Genomic DNA, 23545 nt, shown 5'->3' on the forward strand with positions numbered 1-23545 from the left:
CTTGGAGACAGGTACTGTGGGGATGTCAGGGGTACGTTTTTCACAGAGAGTGGTGGCTGTGTGAAATGCACTGCCAGCAGCAGTGGTGGAAATGAATACAATAGGGTCTTTCAAGAGTCTCTTTGATAGGAACATGAAGCTTAGAAAAATACAGGGCTATACGCCAGGGAAATTCTAGGCAGTTTCTAGAGTAGACACATGGTTGGCAAAACACTGGGCTGAATGGCCTGTAATGTGCTGTAGATTTCTATGTTCAACGTCTCAAATCTTCATTGAACTATTTTTGAAGCATGCTATGGTAAACAGATGACCAATATCTGAGAATAGTAGTCATAATTAGTTTTAAACATACCCATGCTGTGGATCATTGATGCACATTCCAAACTGTTTTGTACCCGTATCAATGCATCTTCGAATCATAAGCCTATACCGTGGCTCAAAAACATGAAGTGGACAAGGCACGGTAGGATATGCCATTGTGCATACAAAAATAGGAACATTCTTGGTTAAACTGAAAATGAAAAAAGACAATTTATGGATTCTACAATTTAATTTCATGGAATTCAACGCTCCAAACAATGTCAAGGGGGGAAAACAAAATCAATTAATAAACTTCATATTATCCTCATGTAAAATTGACTAAAAGAGCATCAGTATCTGTACGTTCACAAAAAACCAAAATCAGTTCATATCTGAATTGAATGCTTACAATATCTGGGAGATATCAATTACAGACAACTGCCTGTGACAAAGGCATATGTTACCTTCCGAAAGTCTATTCTAATGTACCTCAGAAATAATCAGGAGCCACGAGGGCAATGGTGTGGAATAAATTCCCTAGCTTGTATTTCTATTAACAAGCACACAGCTTGATTTACATATATTAATTATACTGTGTCTCAACCCAACAACAAATAAAATCTCATTCCCAATTGCTTCAGAACTGAGGAGATAGTTGAGAGACAACTACTTTCCTTGCGTTAAATGCACTTGTTTAACAACACATTGGGACAATCCCATGAAAGAAATAATAGGAACTCACACCATTTCAAGTTCACTCATAGAAAAACTTAATGCTTATTTTTTCCATACAAAACCAATGCACCACTTTCAATATTAGCTATATAATAATGACTCTAAGCTTATTTTAGAAATCAGCATGTTACATTACAGAATCCAGTCGGTACTCTTGTTTGCACAAATTTTTTTAAACTAATGTTTCCATAGATGTTTTAGACCACTCTACACAGCCAATATTTTTTTCAAGCTATTGCAATGACTTTGTTATATCTATCTTTCCAACTAAAAGAAAATGATTAATATTTTCCGACTGTGTACATTAACAGGTTATTCTACCAAAACTGATGTATAAGATTTGTAAAGTACCCTTTCCAAATTCCTTTAGTATCTCTTTCCCAATAACATCATTATGGTAGGTGGAGTTTCAAGATGGCGACGTAGACATCTGCCTTTTAGGCGCTCTTCATTTTTTAAACTATAATCACCCTTTAATCAAATCTTTTCGTACTTAATTACATGGGTTGATATTTACGATTTACTTCTTTTCTAAAATAATACTTGATTTAATCTTTTCAAACTTAAAATGTCTGTATCTAAGAAATTGTCTAAAGACCCTCCATCTCTTGAGGCAATTTCCAGTCTTCTGGATACTAAACTGGATACTAAACTTGCAAGTCTGGAAAATAAGCTTACTGCGAAAATGTCTGAGCTTGAAGAAGTCGTTAGATCATTTGATACCAAGCTTCAATCGCAGGCAGCAGATATTGAATGGCATGAAGAAAAGTTAGCGGCTCTTGACAAGTTAATTTGTGAAAAAATACGTACTATTGAAACTTTGGAGAAGAAGGTACGGTCGACCGCTAAAATAGTGGAGCAGAATAAGTTTAAAATCACCGATCTTGAAAACCGATCTCGCAGACAAGACTTGCGAATTATCGGATTTCCCGAAAATGTTGAGTCTGGTGACTTAACTGAATATTTCTCTAACTTATTGTGGGAAATTTTTGGCGAGGACGCTTTGCAGGCTAAACCTACTATTGATCGTGCTCACAGAGTTTCGAGATTTTCGATCTCGAGAGACAAGCCACGAGCTGTGATTGTTCGCCTCCATTATCCTCAGGAGAAATTAATCCGATTAGCTCGTCAGAAAGGTATGATTTCTCACAGAAACAACAAGTTTCGTATTGTTGAAGATTATTCATTTGATGTGATGAAGGCGAGAATCGCTTTTAAACCAGTGATGGCAGAGATTCATTCGATTGGACTTAAACAAGCTTTAAGATACCCAGCGAATCTCAGAATTACGTTGAGTGACGACAGTCAGCGCTTCTTTAATACTCTGGAAGAAGCGAAGAAATTTGTCGAAGAATATCGGTCTTCTAGTACAAGTTGAACTATGTGTTATGTTGAAGAATTTTTGGAGAGAAGATGCAATTTCGTTTTGGGCTTTAACTTATGAAGCTGTGGTTTAGCTTTTACTTTGGTCTGTAGACCTGGTTGTTTTTGTTATTATCATGGTTTATAGATGCTCTTCTAATTTTACTATAATGTCTTTTTTCTTATTTTTTTTCCTCTGAATTGGATATACACGTTAATACTCTGTAATAATGATTTATTTTTTAAGATGTCGTTTCTTCTTCCCATAAGACTTTGCTTTCCGTAAGCACTTATTTGCTTGTACTTGAAAATGGGACGAATGTTTTGGATTTTTGGACCTTTTTTTTTATATATTGTAGTGATTATTGAATCCTTTTTTAATCCTATTTTGATGACCTTTTTTTTTAATAGATTGGTGAATTTACATTTATATTCTGTACTATGGTTTTTTCAAAATGTCGTTTCTTCTTCCCATAAGTCTCTGTTTTTGAAACGTCCTTTTCTTGTATTTGAATATGGAATCTTTTTTTAAAGGCATATTACACTATTTTAAACTTTAATGTTTATCCTTTTTTATTAATGATCTTTTGCTTTATTATATTATTTTTTCATTTTGATTGATATATATTCTTTCTTTTTACAACCCTGTATTTATATCTGGGTGTTATATAGTTTCTCTTTTCTTTCTTTTCATGGAGTTGCCATCTTGAAATGGGGGTAATATTAGTATTAGTTTGTGCACTTGCCGCTTGGCTTTTTGTAGTGGGGTTGGGGGAGGGGGTAGGGATCTTTTTTCACGCTTTTGCTTTTTATTTTTTTGCTTTAAGTTTATGGGCCGACTTTTGATTATTAATATTGTTGAAGTGTCATGTTCTCCGGTTGCTCCTGAATCATTTTTACTTCTTCCTGAATTATGGGTTATGTGTCTTTTTAACCTTTTATGATATATACAATTAATATTGGCATGATGGATAAGTCTATTAATTTTATCTCTTGGAATACTAATGGTTTAAATCATCCGATTAAACGTAAAAAAATATTTAAAGTATTCCATAGACTAAATGCTAATATTATTTTTGCACAGGAGACCCATATTAGGAGGGAGGATAATCAACGCTTTTTTAGGTTCTGGAAGGATCAACAATTTCACTCGAATTGTACCGCCAAAATTAGGGGTGTCTATTTTTATAGACCCCTCAATTTCGTTTACACATCATGAAATTATTTCTGATCCACAGGGCAGATTTTTGTTGATAACTGGCTCACTTTTTAGTCGAAAAGTGGCTCTAGTTAATAGTTATGCTCCAAACTTTGACTGCCCTGAATTTTTTAAATGTTTATGTACTTCCCTCCCTAATCTAAATGAATATATGTTGATAATGGGTGGAGATTTCAACTGTTGTCTGAATCCTTTGATGGATAGATCTAAACCTATTCGAATTCTTCTGAATAGATCAGCCTTACTTATTAATTCCTTTATGGTTGATTCGGGAATTACTGAAATATGGTGGTTTTTGAACCCTAAAGATAAATAATTTTCATTTTTTTCACATGTATATCACAGTTATTCTAGAATTGATTATTTCCTTATTGATCATCGTTTATTAACAGATGTTACTGATTGTAAATATGATTCTATTGCCATTTCGGATCATGCACCTTTGAAGTTATCTATCAAGATTTCGGACACTTTCAATAATACCAGATCTTGGAGACTTAACGCTACTTTGCTTCAAGATCCTTTATCACCTTCATAAAACAGCAAATTGACTTGTTCTTTTCAACAAACTATACCGAAGAGATTGACAGAGGAATACTTTGGGACTCTTTTAAGGCTTTTATCCGAGGACAAATTATCTCATATTCCGTCGGTAAAAGAAAACAAAGATATTTAGATATTGCTTTATTAGTGGATAAAATTAAAGAAATTGATAAGATTTATTCCGTGACTCCTACCAAAGAACTCTATAAGAAGAGAGTTGAGCTACAAATGGAACATAGCTTATTATTATCTTCTTCAATTGAGAATCAATTAATTAAGACCAGGGCTCAATTTTATATTCATAGTGATCGAACTGGTAAATTGTTAGCTAACCAATTAAAAGCTATTTCGACTAAGCGACAAATTATTAAAATTCGTAAATAAGACGGTAATCTGACTACTGATCATAAAGAAATTAATAATACTTTCCAAGATTTTTATAAATCTTTATATCAATCAGAATTTGATGGCGATCTGTCCATGATGGATAATTTTTTTAACAATTTGAATATTCCTAAACTGACAGATGAAGATCGGAGCTTGTTCGATGCTCCTATTTCTATGGCTGAAATAGGAGAGGCTATCTCATCAATGAATTCAGGGAAAGCTCCTGGTCCTGATGGCTATATTATAGAATTCTTTAAAACTTTTTCTTCTTTGGTTTCCCCTTGGTTATGTGAAATCTTTAATGATGCATTTACTAAGAAGAGACTACCCCAGTCTTTTTATGAAGCTACTATCTCTCTAATTCTTAAAAAAGATAAGGATCCTACTCTATGTGTATCTTATCGCCCTATATCGCTATTAAATGTAGACTCTAAGATTCTTACAAAAATTTTAGCTATTAGATTAGAAAAGTTACTATCACAAATTATTTCAGAAGACCAAACTGGTTTTATTAGGAACCGGTATTCCTTTTTTAATGTTAGAAAATTGATTAATATAATTTATACTTCTTCACCCACAACCCCAGAATGTGTTACTTCATTAGATGCTGAAAAAGCTTTTGATAGAGTTGAATGGACATACTTATTTAATGCCTTGAGAAATTTTAACTTTAGTCCTAATTTTATATCATGGATTAAATTAATATATTATAAACCTGTTGCTTCTGTTCTTACAAATAACTACAGATCCTCTTTTTTTCAATTATCTCGTGGTACGAGACAAGGTTGTCCCTTAAGTCCTTTATTATTTAATATTGCATTAGAACCTCTAGCCATTGCTATTCGTGAATCCCCTAATATTTTTGGTATTACCCGTAATGAGAAGTTATACAAGTTATCACTCTATGCTGATGACTTGTTGTTATATATTTCTGATCCTGACAGGTCTATTCCCGCTATTTTATCCTTGTTGGTTCAATTTGGTAGTTTTTCTGGTTATAAACTAAACTTGGATAAGAGTGAATTATTCCCTTTAAATGCGCAAACTTTACTGAATGACAGGATACCACTTAAAGTTGTTACTGATAACTTTATTTATTTAGGTATAAAAATTACCAAAAAATATAAAGATTTATTCAGATTGAATTTTTTACCTATGCTTCATCAAATTCAACAACTTACTACAAGATGGTCTCCTTTATCCTTATCATTTGTTGGTCGGATTAATGCTATTAAAATGATGATTTTACAGAAATTTTTATATTTATTTCAAGCCATACCAATTTTTATTCCTAAATCTTTTTTTGATAACATTGATTCAAAAATTTCCTCATTTGTGTGGCAAAATAAAAACCCCAGGTTAAGTAAAAGGCAGTTACAAAAATCTAAAAAAGATGGTGGTTTAGCTTTACCTAACTTTAGATTTTACTATTGGGCGAATAATATTCGAAACTTAATATTTTGGAAATCAGATTTGGATTCACCATTGTGCCCACAGTGGGTAAATTTAGAATGCAATGATGCACAGGGATATTCTTTATTCTCCGTTCTTGGTTCTTCTCTTCCTGCTGATTTAGTTAAATTCAATAAACAGATATCCAACCCTATTGTCAAACACACATTACGAATTTGGTTTCAATTTCGTAAGTTTTTTACTCTGAAAAACTTTGTTCTTGATAGCCCTATCTTACTTAACTTCCTTTTTTAAACCTTCTTTGACAGATCAAGCTTTTAGCATATGGAAAAGGAAAGGTATAATATGTTTTCGTGGTCTTTTTTTTGAAGGTAGTTTGATGTCTTTCGACCAACTTTCCAACAAATTTAAGTTACCTAAATCTAATTTTTTTAGATATTTACAAATCAGAATTTTTTTTTTACATAAAGTTCTACCATCCTTCCCCAATTCAACTTTGATAGATTTTTCAGATATGATTTTTACCTTGAATCCTTGTCAGAAAGGATCAGTGGCTCTTATTTATAATATGATTATGAAGATACAACCAGAAATATCAGGTAGAATTAAACAAGAATGGGAAAAAGAACTTCAATATAATATATCAACAGAAAAATGGGAAAAAATTTTACAAATGGTTAATTCTTCTTCTATATGTGCTAAACATGCTTTAATACAATTTAAGGTTGTACATAGAGCCCATATGTCTAAAGATAAGCTTGCTCGATTCTATTCTCATATTAACCCTCAATGTGACAGATGTCATTTAGATGTGGCCTCATTGACCCACATGTTTTGGTCATGTCCCACTTTACATAACTATTGGAAGGACATATTTGCTACCATTTCCTCAATTTGGAATATTGATTTACAACCTCATTTTATTACTGCAATTTTTGGTATACCAAATGAGGATGGTAACCGGTTTTCCCCTTCAATCAGATGAATGATCGCCTTTGTGACATTAATGGCCAGAAGGTCTATATTACAAAATTGGAAAGAAGTAAATCCTCCTACCACATTTCAGTGGTTCTCTCAAACTATTTCTTATTTGAGCTTAGAAAAAATTAGAAGCACTATTTTTGACTCATCAATTAAATTTGAAGAAACTTGGGGACCGTTCATTCGACACTTTCATATAAATTAATTTGGCCTCTTCCAGACCTTTTCTCTTTTTATTCTTGTTCTGGTATGGAGTTCCGGAGTTTTTGACACTATCATATACAAATAAACTGTTATTACTGCCCTTGTTAGTTTAGTTTAGGTTTAATTTTTTTTCAATACATATTTTTTCTTTCTTGTATTTTTAAAAAAATTTTTTTTCTTTTGATGATTATTCTTACTCTTTTTCTTGTATAATTAATATAGGTTTGATTGATTAATGTACTATTTTTTTGCTGATATTTTAATAAGATATTGTTATCTTATTACTAATTCAACTTCAAGTCTAGTGCACTTATAACCTATTCAATATTATATGTTTTATTTTTTATATATGAAATTCAATAAAAGATTGAAAAAGAAAGAAAGAATAACATCATTATGAATGCACACCACCTTTTTCTGTCTTTGAAAATCCCTTTAAGATAGGAAATATTCAGTTAGCATCAACTTACTGAGTTAGTTCAGCAGTTTCTTCATCATGAATCTTTTGCCTTTCATACAATTCTTCAGGAAGGTATCTTGCAATTAATTCTTTCAATATACAGGTAACACTGAATTTCCTATTTTCAAGATACTAAAGAGAAATAATATTTATGAAAAATAAGCCATCTTTCCTTGCACTTGTGCTTTAATATCAACAATTTAATTTCATTTACTCTTTCCGTCACATAATATTTGAAATGCAACTTAATGCTAAGTTTACTAATCTAATCCGAGTTTTCAAGAGATGCTTTCTGTGCAGCATTGGTACCTCATGCATAAACGATAGGCAGTGGTTTGTTACACAGTAAACATTGTGCACTTCCATTGAAAGCTGTGCATTATATTTTCTATTTCTGTGGAAGATGATCACACTTTCTATAATATACTGTATTTGGATTTGATTACATACAAAATACAGATTTTTGTTTTAAGTAGAAGTCAGGCAATTTCTTTTCGACATCCATCATCATTTGTTTGGTTAGGAAGTCACAAACTAGCTTGTCACCATATATTTGGTATCTTTTTAACTCAACATCTACTAGTTGTTACTCTAAATCTGGAAGTTACAGCTGGTGAGCCTTCTATCAAATTCTTAGAGACAGCATTTACTCATACACTGGAGAAGCAAATTTATAAGGGAGAGTAAGCAGGGCTTTTGTGGTGGGGAAAGTCAAGTCTTACAAACGTGATTGAATTCTTTACTTGGGATATGATAAATCTGATTGATGATGGTAGGGTAGTGCTGTCCATGTGGGCATCAGTCAAGCATTTGACAGGGTCCTTAATGGCAGGCTAATCCAAAATATTAAGTCACACAGGATCCAAAGAGATTGGATTCAAAATTAGCTTGACTATGGAAGACTCAGGGCACTGGAGGAAGGGAATTATTCTAAGTGGAATATATTCGGCAGGGATCAGTGCTGGGACCTCCTGTTTATGAAATACACAAATGGTTTGGACAAAATGTAGAAGAACTAATTAGCAGGTCTGTAGAGAACAAAATGTGCTGCAGGTGTGGATAGTAAGGAAGGTTTTTAAAATAAGTTAACCAGTTGGAAATATAGGCAGAGAAACTATAGATAACAACTGCAGATGCTGGAAATCTGGAACAAAAACTGCTGGTGCAACTCAGTGCATCAGGCAGCCACAAAAGATGGAATGGGCAGTTCTGGAGGGACTGCATCCAGTCCTAATGAAGGGACATTACCCAAAATGTCTACTGTCCATTTCTCTCCATAGATGCTGCCTGAGTTCCTCCAGAGAAATAGCAGATAGAATGTATTCCAGATAAACAACATGTTCCATGTTGGGAGGTCACCTCCAATCGCCATAAGGAAGTCCCGCATCAGGCTTTTATTTCCTGCACACTTCCAACCCATCCAGTATAGCATTGGGACATTGTCTACTCCAAACAAAATCACTACAACATTCAATCACTCTAAAGAATAGCAGTCCAACCCGTCCGATATAGTATTGGAACATTGTGTCTACTCCAAATGAAATTACTCTATAAAGAACAGTAGTTTTGACCTGAAAGATTGCTGTATCATGTAATGCCCCCAGTACTTAACAGAAATCCCAATAAATCAAAGATAATTCTGATTTATAATAGCCAGAGACAGTAATAGCCTTACAAATGGAACACAGCCAAAAACGCTTTCAAGCCCAATTTCTCCAATAAGGTACAAGTGAAAGCACCTCAATTCCCTTGTAGTCTTGAGCTCAATGTCTGACATATAAAACAAGGATTCTTAACATTTTGAATTAGGACTTTTTTTTCTACATCCAATTTTTAACATCAGACTTTCTACCAAGAGATTATGTTCTTACACCATGGATTAGTACATTTCATGAAAGGAACTTGCAGTCAAAAGAATATAGCAACACAAGTTCATGTAATGCATTTAAAATGCATTACCATTTCTCAATTATATTTTAATCACTGAATTATCCTTTAGAGTGATTGAACAAAATGTCTAGTATACTGGATAACAGTAATGATAAACAAATATTTTAATGTCTGGGTTCAAATTCTGCCCAAACAACTTGGAATAGAACTCTTATAAGCAGCAAAATCCAGATGAAATAAGCTTAAACAGATTCCAATCACCTCCTAATATTCAAGATGGAAATGTTGCAAGTGCAAAAGAATGATGCTCATCTTACTAAGACACAATATAATGGTGCAAAATGAACTCTTCAATTCAATAAGGAAAACTGCTCTGGTACAGTAGAGTTTACAGTACCCAAGACTGGAGTCCTCTGTACTACAACAGGCATGTTCTATCCTTCAACACAAGCACCTGTATGTTTGAGAACAACACAACTGCTAACTTTGGAATTCAGGGACTACTTCCAAACTAATTGAAAAAAGATTGGTATTCTTCCACTGTAACTAAAAGTTGGAAGCCATCACCAAATTGCTAAATGAATGCATCAAACTGCTGGAAATTAATTGGAGAGGCTCTTAATATTCATTGGGAATTTGAAGGTACACATTGTCAATAAAGAATATGGACATCCTTCTCTTAAACAAATAACACCTAATATTATATAAAAGCCTTAAGACACAAATACCATGGTGTTAGACTTACTTCCTTTAGACTATCTTTACATAGTGGACACATTGGGCTATGGTCCAAACTTCGTTCTAAGCAGCCTTTACAGAAGCTGTGGCCACACGGTGTAGTGACAGGCTCCAAAAACAATCTGCCAAAATCGAAATTCAGGAAAAAGGTAAACTTAGAACCTCATATTGTATGTATTAGTTTTTCATTCTACATTTTCTGGGATCTGGATTTCAATGTCAATAACAATTACTGTCTATTCACAATTGCCCCCTGAGACAACAGTGTCTTGCCAAGGCATTTCAGAGGACACTAAGATTTAACCACATTTCTGTGGATCAAGTGTCATACAAGACCATCAGATGAAGAGGCAGATGGTTCACATCTTGAACATTTCTATGTGCAGTTGGTTTTTGCAATTCCAAGTTACTAACTGAATTCAGAATTCCACAGCTGCTGTGGTAGGATTTGAACTCTGGTAACAATTATTGAACTCCAGTTAGTTGCTCCTTATTGAAACCACAAACTAAATGCAAATTTTAAAAAATCCAAGTGAGGCAAAACTCTACACATGAATACTCCGCTCCACATGTAACTGCTGCATGGCAAGATTGGGGTTTGGTTTAGCAAAATCTATTCAATAATCCGATCACAAGAGATAGGGAGAGAAGGAAGGCCAAAGTACAGGGATTACATTTAGACAAAGAAATTTTATGGGGTGTGTCAAGACTGAATCCATCCAGACGGAGTTGAGAAATGAATGATAATAGCACAATTTTCCACAAGCATTAAAGCCAAAATCAAAAAGAAACTGCATTGAGTACAGAATACAATGGAGAAATAGGAAATTTCCAGGTAGAACAAAAATGCTTTTGTCAAAGGGGGTATATTCACCACTCCCTTTAATATATTCCATTCCATGCTTTCTTAAAGCAGCTTTAAGTTCTCAATGCCATTCCCCCACTAACTTCCTCTTACCAATTCGTCACCACATTCCTGTCAATTCCTTCCAGATTTGACCATTCATAATTAGGGAAAGTTAGAGTAGCCAAATAAACTACTGAACTGCACATTTGTAGAGATGCAATCATATAGTCACAGGGAGCACACAGGAACAACATAAGCAAACTGGAGGTCAAGATGAAAGTTTGCTTGAGCTGTGGCAACAGGTGTACGAGCTGCATTACTATGCTGTCCAAGAAAGTGAGTTGCTATAGAATTGGAAATTAATTGGGGTAAGCATTAGCAAGTCCAATACCAATTATAACTATTCTCCAAACACAAGCATGTTGGACTAATAAATGTCAAAGAATGATAACTTTGTCTGAGTGCCTACCAAAAGGAAATGCTCAAGAACAAAATTAGAGTTAAGTGTTTAGAGACAAATAAACATCACGGATAGGTAAGGGTTTTGATTTTAAAAAAAAGCAAAAGCAAAGCCAGGGGGAGCTAAAATTTCCAAAACAATTTAGAGCAACTACAAATCATCTTATAATTAGTAACTTCAGATCAAAAATACATCATAATTTCAAGCAAAAACTCAATCATAAAATGTATGAATTATACAGTATGTGAGCACCTGTTTAGAGGGTTGAGAATACTCATTTCAGTTATGATGCATGTGCTTAAAACTTATAATATAGATATTGACATGTCTTAATTATTTCTAGTAACTATTTCTTACCTCATACAAAGAGAACATTCAAAGTCTGACACATCTATTTGATCTTTTCTTAGTATACTCTCAGAAAACGAATCGCACAGTTGTTCAGTATCTAAATAAAGACAAGTAAAAAAAAATAAAAACAGAGTTTAAGCTTTTGACTAAGCGAAATTCTCTTTTACAGCTCCACAGGACTATCTTGTATTACATATTAATTATGGGGTACCATAATGTTGGTGCGTGGCCTAGTGGGCAAGGCATCAGACTAGTAACCTGAAGGTCACTGGTTCGAGCCTCAGCTGAGGCAGTGTGTTTGTGTCCTTGAGCAAGACACTTAACAACACATTGCTCTGCGACGTCACCGGTGCCAAGCTGTATAGGTCTTAGTGCCCTTCCCTTGGACAACAGCGGTGGTGTGGAGAGGGGAAGGCCTGCAGCTTGGGCAACTGCTGGTCTCCCATACAACCCTGCCCAGGCCTGCGCCCTGGAAACTCCAGGTGGAGGTCCATGGTCTCTCAAGACCGACGGATGCCACCGCCACCATAGTAGCGTAGTGGTTTTGCAATGCTACTACAGTTCAGGATGGAGTTTGGAGTTCAATCCCAGCATCCTCTGTAAGGCGTCCCTGTGGAATGCGTGGGTTTTCTCTGGATCCTCTGGTTTCCTCCCACAGTCCAAAGACCGTGTAGGTCAATGTAAATTGTCCCATGATTACATTAGGGTTAAATCGAGGCTGTTGGAGGTTGCTGGGTGGTGCTGCTCATAGGACGGCAAGAGCCTATTCCACACTTTCTCAGAAAAAATAGTTGTCAATAATTAAATGCTTCAATCCAGTTTACTCAAATCTTAAGTGATTTGCATAACAATAGCTTTCCCCAGATTATGAGTATTAGAGCAAGAGGACATGAGTGCAAGCTGACATTTCATTTCCACAATCATATCGTAATCTAAAAGTTTAAAGACATCAAAAAAAATTACACCTTGCTACTGTTTTGATGCTATAGTTACATAAGATATTAAGAAATTTTAAGATCACTTATTAATTAAGCAGTTACCAGTCAGATATGAAGAGATCATTAATTGCACTCTTACACATAAAGGAGTTGTCTAGTTTAAAGCTGCATTAAAGCATAAGATCTGTAAATTTACATGGTAAAATAAAAGTAATAACAAACTCTGTTTTTGGTGTTTATTCTTCCAAATGATGGTATCCTTTATTTCTTGATCACTGGAAGACAGTTTTCTTTTCATGTTAACCGCTTTCTTTTCACTTGAAAACAATGGAGCTGAAGGAACCCTTTGTAATCCAACAGTCTTCCGCATGGAAAGTGGAGACTGAAACAATTCTGGTTGGTCCAGGCATACTTGCTCTCCCTTCCCGCTGCTTGGTATCTGCTGATTTACATTGGAATTCTATTAGTACAATCAGCTGATGTGCACCAATTAATAACTAACCAATATTGGTGAAATACTATAATGATTAAAATGCAGATGGTAAAAAAAATCAAAATAAAACTGAATGCAGCCAATGAATTAAAGCATAACAATTTGGAAAAAATAATCAAAAAACTCACTTCATTTTTCAACTTGGTTGAATATGGCAGAATTTGACAGCAGCCGACAGCAGTAGACAATTCTACTGTTAAAGCTTTATTCCTGCTGTGCAGTAATCCCTCTTTGACATTCTCAGGACCAAGTGTCAGCAAATGAGATAAAATCTATTTGTGAATAAACAATGTTACAAATATCAGAGTATTCAGGATAATTATAAAAGACACAACCTACCATAACAAGTCAATCCCATTAGTTATGTTCTTCCACTCCTTATTTCCACTGTATTCCTGCAATCTATTCTTTCCTTGTACATACCCATCAACTTCCGATTCAACTTTGCCATTAATCTGCACTAATGGGCAATTTATAGCTACAAATTGACACAAATTAGATATTGGCATGCAAGAAACCCACTCAGGAAATCCATTGTCATGGAGAGAATGTACAAACTCAAGCATACAAACCCGGAAGTTGTTGCACATATTCTTTAAAAGAAAACTTCATCCATACCAAAATTATAAATTTCTATGTTGCCTTCATTTAAATCATCCATAAATATTCAGGAATTCAGTGCCTCAAAAACTACCAAAAACCAAAAACTACTGCATCAACTACCAAAACAATCAATACCTACCACGAAGTCTTTAAAACCGCAGAAGAACATTACCTTTTCCATTTCTACTTCAGCCGGAGTAAAGTTTTCATCCAAGGCCAAACACTGAAGTAGTGATTGTATGGCTTCTTCAACCCGACCCATTGAACGCAGTACTCTAGCTTTTCTGAAGTAACCCTAAAAGAGTGAAAGCAGCTTCTAAACAAATTTTAGATGTTAACATGCAATGGCTACTGCAATTTGGGCCATAAAGTATTCAGTAACAAACTTCAGACTTGAATTCCAATACAACTTCCTTTTTAGATAGCTATTTCAAAAGTGAAATATTTACAGTACTGCGCAAGTCTTAGGTGCATAAACCGTTGCAAGAGAAAGTTTGTGAACCCTTTGCAATTACTTGGTTTACTGCATTACTTATAAAATGTGGTCTGATCTTCTAACTCAAAATAATAAACTTCTAACTCAAAATTTGTGACTTGGAAGGTTTCCAGGGCACAGGCCTGGGCAGGGTTGTATGGGAGACCGTCAGTTTCCCATGCTGCAAGCCTTCCCCTCTCCACGCCAACGATGTTGTCCAAGGGAAGGGCACTAGGACCCAAGCAGCTTGGCACCGGTGATGTCACAGAGCAACGCGTTGTTAAGTGTCTTGCTCAAGGACACAACACACTGCCTCAGCTGAGGCTCGAACCAGTGGCCTTCAGATCACTAGACCGATGCCTTATCCACTAGGCCACGCGCCAACACAATAGACAAACACAATCTGCCTAAACTAAAAACACACAAACAATTGTACTTTTCATGTCTTTATTGAACACATTGTTTAATCATTCATAGTCCAGGCTGGAAAAAGTATGTGAACCCTTGTATTTAATAACTGGTAGAACCTTCTTTAGCAGCAATAACCTCCACCAAATGTTCTCTGCAGCTGCTGATCAGACTTACACAACAGCAAGGAGAAATTTTCGACCATTCCTCCATACAAGACTGTTGCAATTCATCAATATTTCTGGAATACCTTGCATGAATCGCCCTCCGCAGGTCATGCCTCAGCATCTCAATTAGGTTAAGGTCCGGACTCTGACATGGCCATGCCAAAAAACAAAGTATAAAATCAGACAGGGCATTTCTAAAACCCACACCTCAATCTCGTCTCACTGGTTGGAACACCTGACTCCGAATAGCTTTTGGAAAAGATATTATCCCAGAGGTTCAGATAGTTTTTTTGAACCTCGACTGTGATTGATTAAAATAGTGTACTCAGTATTGATGAGAAATAGTACACTTATTTGTGTTTTATTAGTTTAGGCAGATTGTGTTTGTCTATTATTGTGACTTAGATGAAGACCAGACCACATTTTATGAGTAATTAATGCAAAAAAAACTAGGAATTACAAAGGGTTCACAAACACTTTCGTAACTGTAAACTAAGTCAAGCAAGGTCATTTGATTCTAAACAATTCCTCCCACTTTTCCAAATCACAATTGCTCTCTCCCTGCTCCCTTCCTACGCAGTCCTTAACAGAGACCCATAATCAGAATCAGATTCATCATCACTCACAAACGTCATGAAAATCGTCTTTTTACAGCAGCAGTGTAGTGCAATACATAAAATTAATATAGCACCATGCAAAAGTCTAAGGCTCCCTAGCTATACAGTATATGTGCCCAAGAGTTCTGCAGTACTGTACATATAATTACTGCACCCAAGTTTTGAACCATGTGCATAATGAATCTGAATCATGGCCTCTTTTTAATTGTTTTCACTATTTGCAGACCATATCTATTAAAGAATTCTCTAGCAGTAGAGTAAGGTATTTTACATATAGGAAATAAAATTAACTGATTTGGTTTTTTTCACTACGTATTTGAGACTTCCTTCTGAAAATAGTGCTAAGACTTAATGTATTACAAACAATCTTTAATAGCGTGCTGTGAAGGCTGCAGTGAGCTCTAAGATATTTTTGGATCAAAATTCGGAATGACAATACTAAAACTTATTTAGAACACTCATTAAAAATGCTTAATATTACTTATACTTTGATCTAAATAGTGAGAAAGCTTTAGCTAGATTAGTTAAAGTGTATGCAATTCAAAACATACTTTTATATGCTCCCAATAACTATATTTTAAATTACAATACAAAAGAACAGTTTCAGGATTTATTTAATGCTCTCATCATATTGTGCTGCACAATGAAGCACATCTTTACTATTATGCTGTACATTTAGCAGCTCTGTAAGAGCCGCTGTTCTACGTTCATCTGGTTATTGTTCAAGATAAGGCACGATGTGGCACGTGTGCCATCCAATCAGCCGCAGGTTATCTTTGTGAAGGACAATGAGGTTGGGCTTGGGGCTTCTGGTCGAGAGGAGAGGAAAAGAGAAGACACTGGGGAGAACCAGTCATAGCATATGATCCTGCAGGGAAGCTGTTTGCTCGAGATGGATTTCTAGCAACGTTCGAAAGGTGGTGTGCACTTTCATGCTGACTGAGGTCCCACAGCGTCAGCGACAGTGAAGTTCAAGATGAGTTCCAACTTGTGCACATTTGACTGTTTAACTAGAATGAGCCCCTTTTCTTGTTGTTATTCTTTATTAACCCTTCAGTTAAGATTCATAAATATAATTCCTTTAATTACATGCAGTGTACTGTCTGTTATTTCGTGGCATTAACTTTTGACAGGATAGCAATGACACAGCATCCACACAAACCGAGGGTGGGATCAAGAAGTTTGGTGGGGCTGGAGATTGTCTTCCCTAGACTTACACAGCCAAGGAAACCAAGGTGGTTTCACCTGGATCACTAGCTGAACAAAGGGTTTTTGTATTGGCACACATTACAGCAGATTGACATGATGCTTTAATTATTTGTACTTTAGCAATTTAGAATCAATGCATCTTAACATTTCAGTTTCCAAATGTCTACAGATTAAAGTTTCCTTGATTGCAACAAGGACAGAAATGTTATCAAAGTACACCTGCATCACCGTATACAACCCTGAGGTTCATTTTCCTGTGGGCATACTCTGCAAATCTATAGAATAGTAACTAACAGGATCAATGAAAGCTCAACTAGAGTGTAGATGACAACAAACTGTGCAAATGCAAATAAAAATAAATAGCATTAAGTAGCGAGAACGTGAGATAATGAGATAAAGAGTCCTTAAAGTGAGTTTATTGGTTGTGGGAACATTTCAATGATGGGGCAAGTGAGTGTACTGGACAAACAGGGGAGATTTAAGAGTTACGGAGGTAGACTAATTATCATTCTTCAGAGAAAGAATGGGCAGCTATTGTCTTTTATCTAAAAAAGGCAAATATTATACTGCATAAAACAACAGTAGATCTTTTAGCTCTTTCATGGAGAAACATGGATTTTAAATACCAGATGAAATTTTCTCTTGTTCAAAAGGTGTGAAGATAATGCAGCATTTCACACAGTCAAATACAGGCCCTTTGGCCCAACTAATCCATACTAACCAAGTTGCCAAGTTACCCAAGATGGTCCCATTTACCTGTATTTGGCCATATCGCTCTGAACCTTTCTTATTCATGTATCTGTCTAAATAGGCTATGTTCAAAATAGTAGTGTTTTAGAATTTGGATTTAGTTACTTTAATTTTTAGGTCCTACTAGGCAGAACTACAGAAGATATGATGGGATGAATTAAACTGTTTAATTTAGATAGAGCTAAATTACATTTCGTTGCCAAAAAGAAAATGCAAAATACAATATACCTCCGGCCAAGCAGGCATTCTTGAAGACAAAGCTTCTATATCTTCCATTGCTTCTGTGAATAATTGAAGACCAGCATATGATTCAGCCCTGTAGCCCAGTAAGACAACATCATTGGGTTCTAAAAAAAATGAAGTAGTGTTAAATATCCAGAATAGCACTTCACTTTCAAAATTCAGTTTAAAATTGAGTATGTTAGCTCAGACCATCACTAACAAGGCTGAGACAGATTTCTGCATTCTGGAAAGCAATTCATTACAAATTATGTTTAAGTGAAAGATCTGACCAGTTGGAGATCTCACTACAGAGTAGCAAGTCAATCTCCTATTTCATTCCTATTGAGTTTATAACAATTGAGAAACTACATATATTACTTAAAATATGTTTCTCATTATTACCACGCACATCTGTTAAGCCTGGCACTTTTCAGATATGTAACTATCCATCTACAAAAAACACACATTGGCTAATGATATCAACATTCCTGTATTCTGTGTTACTGGACAGAATAGATCCAGACAGACATCTGCACTATACTTCTACAACTATAATGCTTAATATTTAGGTAATCCAACACCCTCCTCCCCTCACACACATTCTTTTTCCACTTCTACCAGTACAACTAGTATTTTTTTTTATTTTTACTACCCCACCATCCCATTATCTAGATTAATTACCCTCCCTACTTGGCTCCATCTGCTACCTCCTACCACACCCGGTTCCACTTGTATACCATCCCTCGTCATCTACTTACTGTAAACTGGACATCAACCTTTTACACTCAGTCCTGTATGGAACATAAAACATTATAGTCCCTACAGCCCAGAATATGGTGCTGATCTTTTAACCCACTCCAATCTAATCCTAGCCCCCACATAGCCCCCCCCCCCCCCCGTTTTTCCATCATCTTTGTGTACATTTAAGAGAATCTTGAATGTCCCTAATGAATCTGCCTCCACCACCAGTCCTGGAAGCACGTTCCACACATCCACCACTCTGCTTGGAAAAATATCTCCCTATGCTTCTTCCAACCACCTTAAAATTATGCCCCCCTCTGCTAGCTATTTCTGCCCTGAGAAAAGCAGCTCTGCTGTCTGTCCACTTCATCTAGGTCTCTTATTTTGTACACCCCCTACTATATCATTTGTCATTCCCCCTTCACTCCAAAGAAAAAAGTCCTAGCTCGCTTCAACCCACCCTCATGAGCACGCTTTCTAATCCAGGCAGCATCCCAGTTAGTCTCCTCTGTGCCATCTGATGCAAAGCTTCCACATCCTTCCTATAATGAAGTGACCAATATTTCAACTGAGGCGTAACCAGGATTTATAGAGCTGCAACATTATCTCGCAGCTATAACCTGAATTCCCTGACTAATGAAGGACAACACACAGTACACCTTTTTATCATCCCTGTCAATGTGTGGGACAACTTTGACAGATCTATGACGTGGACACAAGATCCTCCACACTGCTAAGAATCCTGCCATTAATTCTGTACTCTGCCTTCAAATTTGACCTTCCAAAGTGAATGACTTCACACTTTGCCAGATTAAACTCCATCTGCCACTTTTCAACTCAGCACCTGGGTCAATGTCCCACTGTAACCTATAACAACGTTTTACACCATCCACAACACGACCAACCATTATGTCACCTTCAAAATTACTAACCCACCCATCTACTCCTCATCCAAGTCAAAGTTCACAAAGAGCAGAGGTCCCAGAAGAGATCCCTGTGGAACACCATTGGTCACCAACCTCTAGGTGGAATACAGTCCATCTACCTCTGTCATCCAAGAGCAAGCCAATTCTGAATCTGTACAACTACATTTCCCATGATCCCATGCCTTCTGAATGAGCCAAACACAGGGAACATTATCAAATGCCTTAGTAAAATCCATATAGACATATCCACCCCTTTTCATTCAACGTGCCTTGTCACATCCTCAAAGACTTCAATCAGGCTCAGGAGGCATGAACTGTCCCTCACAAAGCCATGCTGAATATCGCTAATCAGACTTCTCCAAATGCTCCAAAATCAAGGCTCTACGAACCTTTTCCAATAACTGGCCCACCACTGAAATAAGACTCAGCAGTCTCATTCCCAGAGTTATTCCTGGTCCCTTTTTTAGACAATGCAACAACATATGCCACCCTCCTATCATCTGATACCACATTTGTGGCCAGCGAGGAAACAAAGACATTCACCAAAGGAACAGCAATCTCTTCCCACATTTCCTGTAGTAACCTGGGTATATTTGTTTGAATATCCCAATCCCAAATTCCTCTCTAATTGCAACATTTATTCCCCTTCTCCCAATTAAATACTTTTCCATGCCACCCACCTGCTCCCGTCCTTCTCCAAGGCTATGGTAAAGATCAGGGAGTTGCTATCACTGTCCCCAAACCTCTGTCCTGCACCAGATCCATGGTGGCCTCTGCTCTACTCAGCCTGTCTGCATACTGTGTCAGAAACCCATCCTGGACACACCTAACAAATTCCATTCAAATCTAAACCTTCTGCACCAAGGAGGTGTCACTCAGCTGAAGTCACAAATAACAAAAACCCTGCTCATTTTGCAAAATCTGCCGACTGACCTGTTCCTCGGTGTCTGTTGTTATTGGGAAGGGGGTCTATAGAATAACCCCAATAGTAGTTTTGTTCCCTCCCTGTTTCTACCCACAGAGACAACCCTTCCAGACTACCTTGCTTTCTGCAGCTGTGATACTGTCCCTGATTAGCAATGCTACCCGCTTCGCTGTCCCCTTTGAAGCATCTAAACCCTGGAGCATTCAGCAGCCATTCCTGCCCTTGTGATAGACTGATGCAGGGTTCCAACCTGGATCTTTCCGAAATCAATGATGTTTGACATACAGAGAGAGAAAGTTTCTGTTTCGCTTATGATAGCAAGTATTATGCAATAACATAAACGATTACGTGGGCACTATGGGGACAAATGCCACAGCAAACGGAAAGCAACACTGTTTGAAAATACAAAAACTTCGTACAAGAACATAATAAGCACGTCAATCCCATAAGATCGGCATTTTCCTGTCTTATACCCGGTTCATTCATGTTAGAAAATCTCTTCGTTTTCAGCGCATTTCAAGACGGAGCCTCCACATCCCTTTACTGTAAACAATTCCGACAACGAGTGACGGAGAAATTCCCTGTTTCATAACTTAATTGCGAGGGATTACGTAACCAGACTGATGCTGTTCTGGAGAGTGGATGCGTGGCTGATTTTAAGTCCGAAGGAAAAAGTTACACATTTAAAAAGAGGTCACCAAACTCCTAAAAGGTTGAATTTCTGCCGAGCGTTCTCCCCCCACCACCCCCCAAACTTGTTCTGAAACACAAAGCTAGTGACTTCACTTTGGTTATATAAGCCTGTGTGGTCGGCATACCGTTACGTAATGAGACCAGTTCTCGGCCGGCAAACAGGCGAATGCACTAGCAGTAAGGATCCCCTGAAAAGCTGCTGCTCCATTCACTAATGCACCGTCACACCAGCAGCAGGCCACGCACCCGTCCTGATACTCACTTAAGTCCAGTTGTTCCACTAAGGCCAACGCCTCGGGGTGTCGACCCTCAGCCAATAACTCCTCCAGTCTTAAATTGTCCCGAACACGGCTCATCTGGGCCGGGAACCACTTGGCCATAAGATGACTCAGGATCACGTTGGACCGGAGGGACTGAGACTGGAGCCCCGGCGCCGCCGTTTCTTCCCCACACAGCTGGCACCGGGGATCCCAGAGGAGGCACCGCCAGCACCAGGTGTGGCCGCAGCGCAGAGTGACCGGGCCAACGAGAGTTTGCCGGCAGCGGCCACAATCCAGGAGGCCCTTAGCTTGGGCCGGGCAGCCGGCGGTGGGAGTCAGGCCTCCGGCTTTGAAGCCGAGCAGCAGATAGTCCACCAAGCCGCTCAGCTGCAAGGCGCCTCGGCCCCCCGCCACTGAACACCGCTTCAGGACCTCCCACAGCCGCTCGGCTGCCACCCGATCTGCCGCAGGAGTGGCAACCGTCCCACCACCATCGCAGTCGTCCGAACTTCCCTGACTCGCCAGCGACGAGACACCGCCCGCACTGCGCGTATCCGACATGTCCCGACCGTCTGGCGGACGCACACTCCCAAGCATGGACCAAGCGGCCAGCACCTGACACCGAGAGCCGCTGCTATTGGCCGAGAGTGCCTTCGGGGGCGGGGCGTTCTGGCAGTTACAAAAGAGCTGCGGCAAGTTTCATAACATCCCGCTCTGGGATGGGAAAAGTGGGGTGATGTTTTCAAATGCTTACCAGAGTCAATAACAGTTATATGCAATCCTTTCCGATGCACGTATAGGGTGGTTTTCCCAGTACGAAACTTTTGATACGCATGAGGAATTCAGTTTTCGAATTACATTATTGGCCTGATAATTTAATATTTTTGTCCTATTGAGTTTCTCCAGCATTTTGTGTGCGTTGCTTTGGATTTCCAGCATTTGCAGACTTTCTCGTGTCTGTGAGTTACTGGAGGAACTCAGTGTGTTAGGCAGCATCAAAGGGATAATTGGTGTTTTGGGTTGAAGCCCTGCTTCAGGACTGAGATTGCAAACGAGAGATCCCCAGTTCAAAAGAGGTGAGGTGGTAAGGCAAGGGCTAGTGGGCGAAAGGTGGATCCAGGTCAGGAGGTATGGATTGGCAGGTGAAGATAGGTGGAGACAGCGACAGAGACTGTGAAGTACAGTAGTAGTGCAAACAAAGGACTCCAGATTGAATTTAGTAAGGAAAGAAGGTGATGAATGAAATGAACTGAAGGAGGAATATGGGCAGATTGGAATTTAGCGGGAAAGTATAGGGAGTCGAGTGGGTAGAGTATGTGGGTGATACCCAGATGAGAAAAAGGAAAGAAACTGGCAAAGCAGGGGCAAAGTGGGGTGGGTTGGGAAGAAGGAGTGCGAGAGAATCTAATCATTTCAGAAGGGGAGCAAAAAGAACCGAAGGGGTGTAGCTTTCCTAAAATCGGAGAACTTAATGCTCATGCTGTTGGGTTGTGGACTACCCAGGTGGAATACGAGATGTGGTTCCTCTAGTTCGTGTTTGGCTTCACCCTGTTGTGGAGGAGGCCAACGACAGAAGAGTCAGTGTGGAAGTGGCAAGTAATGTTGAATAGCTTACGATGGGGTGGTGGAGAAGACCGTTGCAGATAGAGCTCAGATGCTTGGCCCGTTTTCACCTGGTCACATCGATGTTGACCAAGGCCACGTAGAGAGCTCTGAATGTGCATTTCAATTGCTGCCTCACGTGAAAAGTTGTGTCGATCCCTGGGTGATGGTGAGAGTGAGGGGGTAAAAGGACAAGTGTTGCACCTCCTGCAGTTCCTGGGAAAGTGCCAAGGGAGCTGGGAACAGTGACAACTGAACCGGTGAGTCAAGGATTTCTAGTGGAAATCTGAAGTGGGTGGGGAGGGCAAGATATGCAAGTCATGTTGTAGCAAAGGCAAATGACAAAAAATAACGTGCTGAGAGGATGGAAGTTGAGGACCAAGGGAACTCTACCTCTGTTCCCTGGGGGGTGGGAAACAGGGTAAGAACATAAGTGTGGGAATTGGAGGATATGCAGGTGAAGACACGATCAACTACAATATAGATATCACTTACCACAGGCCAGGAGAGCAGTCCTTTTAGGACAGGTAGAGATTCCCATGCACTTCCTCCCCTGTGTAACCTTTTTAGTGCTCTCAATATGGCTTCCCCTACGTTGGCAAGATGTAGAGCGGGAAACAGCTCTA

At 38.0% G+C, this 23545-nt stretch overlaps 1 protein-coding gene across 2 annotated transcripts in view; it reads right to left on the bottom strand.

Annotated features, from left to right (window-relative positions):
• lonrf1l (LON peptidase N-terminal domain and ring finger 1, like) overlaps positions 1 to 21943 on the bottom strand; it is a 30410-nt gene extending 8467 nt beyond the window's left edge. The window contains exons 1-9 of one of the 2 annotated variants that reach the window (XM_059989251.1): positions 21320 to 21943; positions 17779 to 17897; positions 14097 to 14219; positions 13450 to 13593; positions 13051 to 13267; positions 11897 to 11987; positions 10240 to 10354; positions 7615 to 7736; positions 353 to 511 (exon numbers count right to left, since the gene is read on the bottom strand). In XM_059989251.1, the coding sequence (XP_059845234.1) occupies positions 353 to 511; positions 7615 to 7736; positions 10240 to 10354; positions 11897 to 11987; positions 13051 to 13267; positions 13450 to 13593; positions 14097 to 14219; positions 17779 to 17897; positions 21320 to 21914 (1685 nt within the window). In that variant the 5' untranslated portion in view covers positions 21915 to 21943. Of the gene's footprint in view, positions 1 to 352; positions 512 to 7614; positions 7737 to 10239; positions 10355 to 11896; positions 11988 to 13050; positions 13271 to 13449; positions 13594 to 14096; positions 14220 to 17778; positions 17898 to 21319 lie in introns of both variants that reach the window. The other variant, XM_059989249.1, reaches the window with a different exon arrangement.
• Positions 21944 to 23545: the final 1602 nt, after the last annotated feature.

Source organism: Hypanus sabinus, chromosome 14, assembly GCF_030144855.1.
Source record: "Hypanus sabinus isolate sHypSab1 chromosome 14, sHypSab1.hap1, whole genome shotgun sequence".
Taxonomy (NCBI): domain Eukaryota; kingdom Metazoa; phylum Chordata; class Chondrichthyes; order Myliobatiformes; family Dasyatidae; genus Hypanus; species Hypanus sabinus.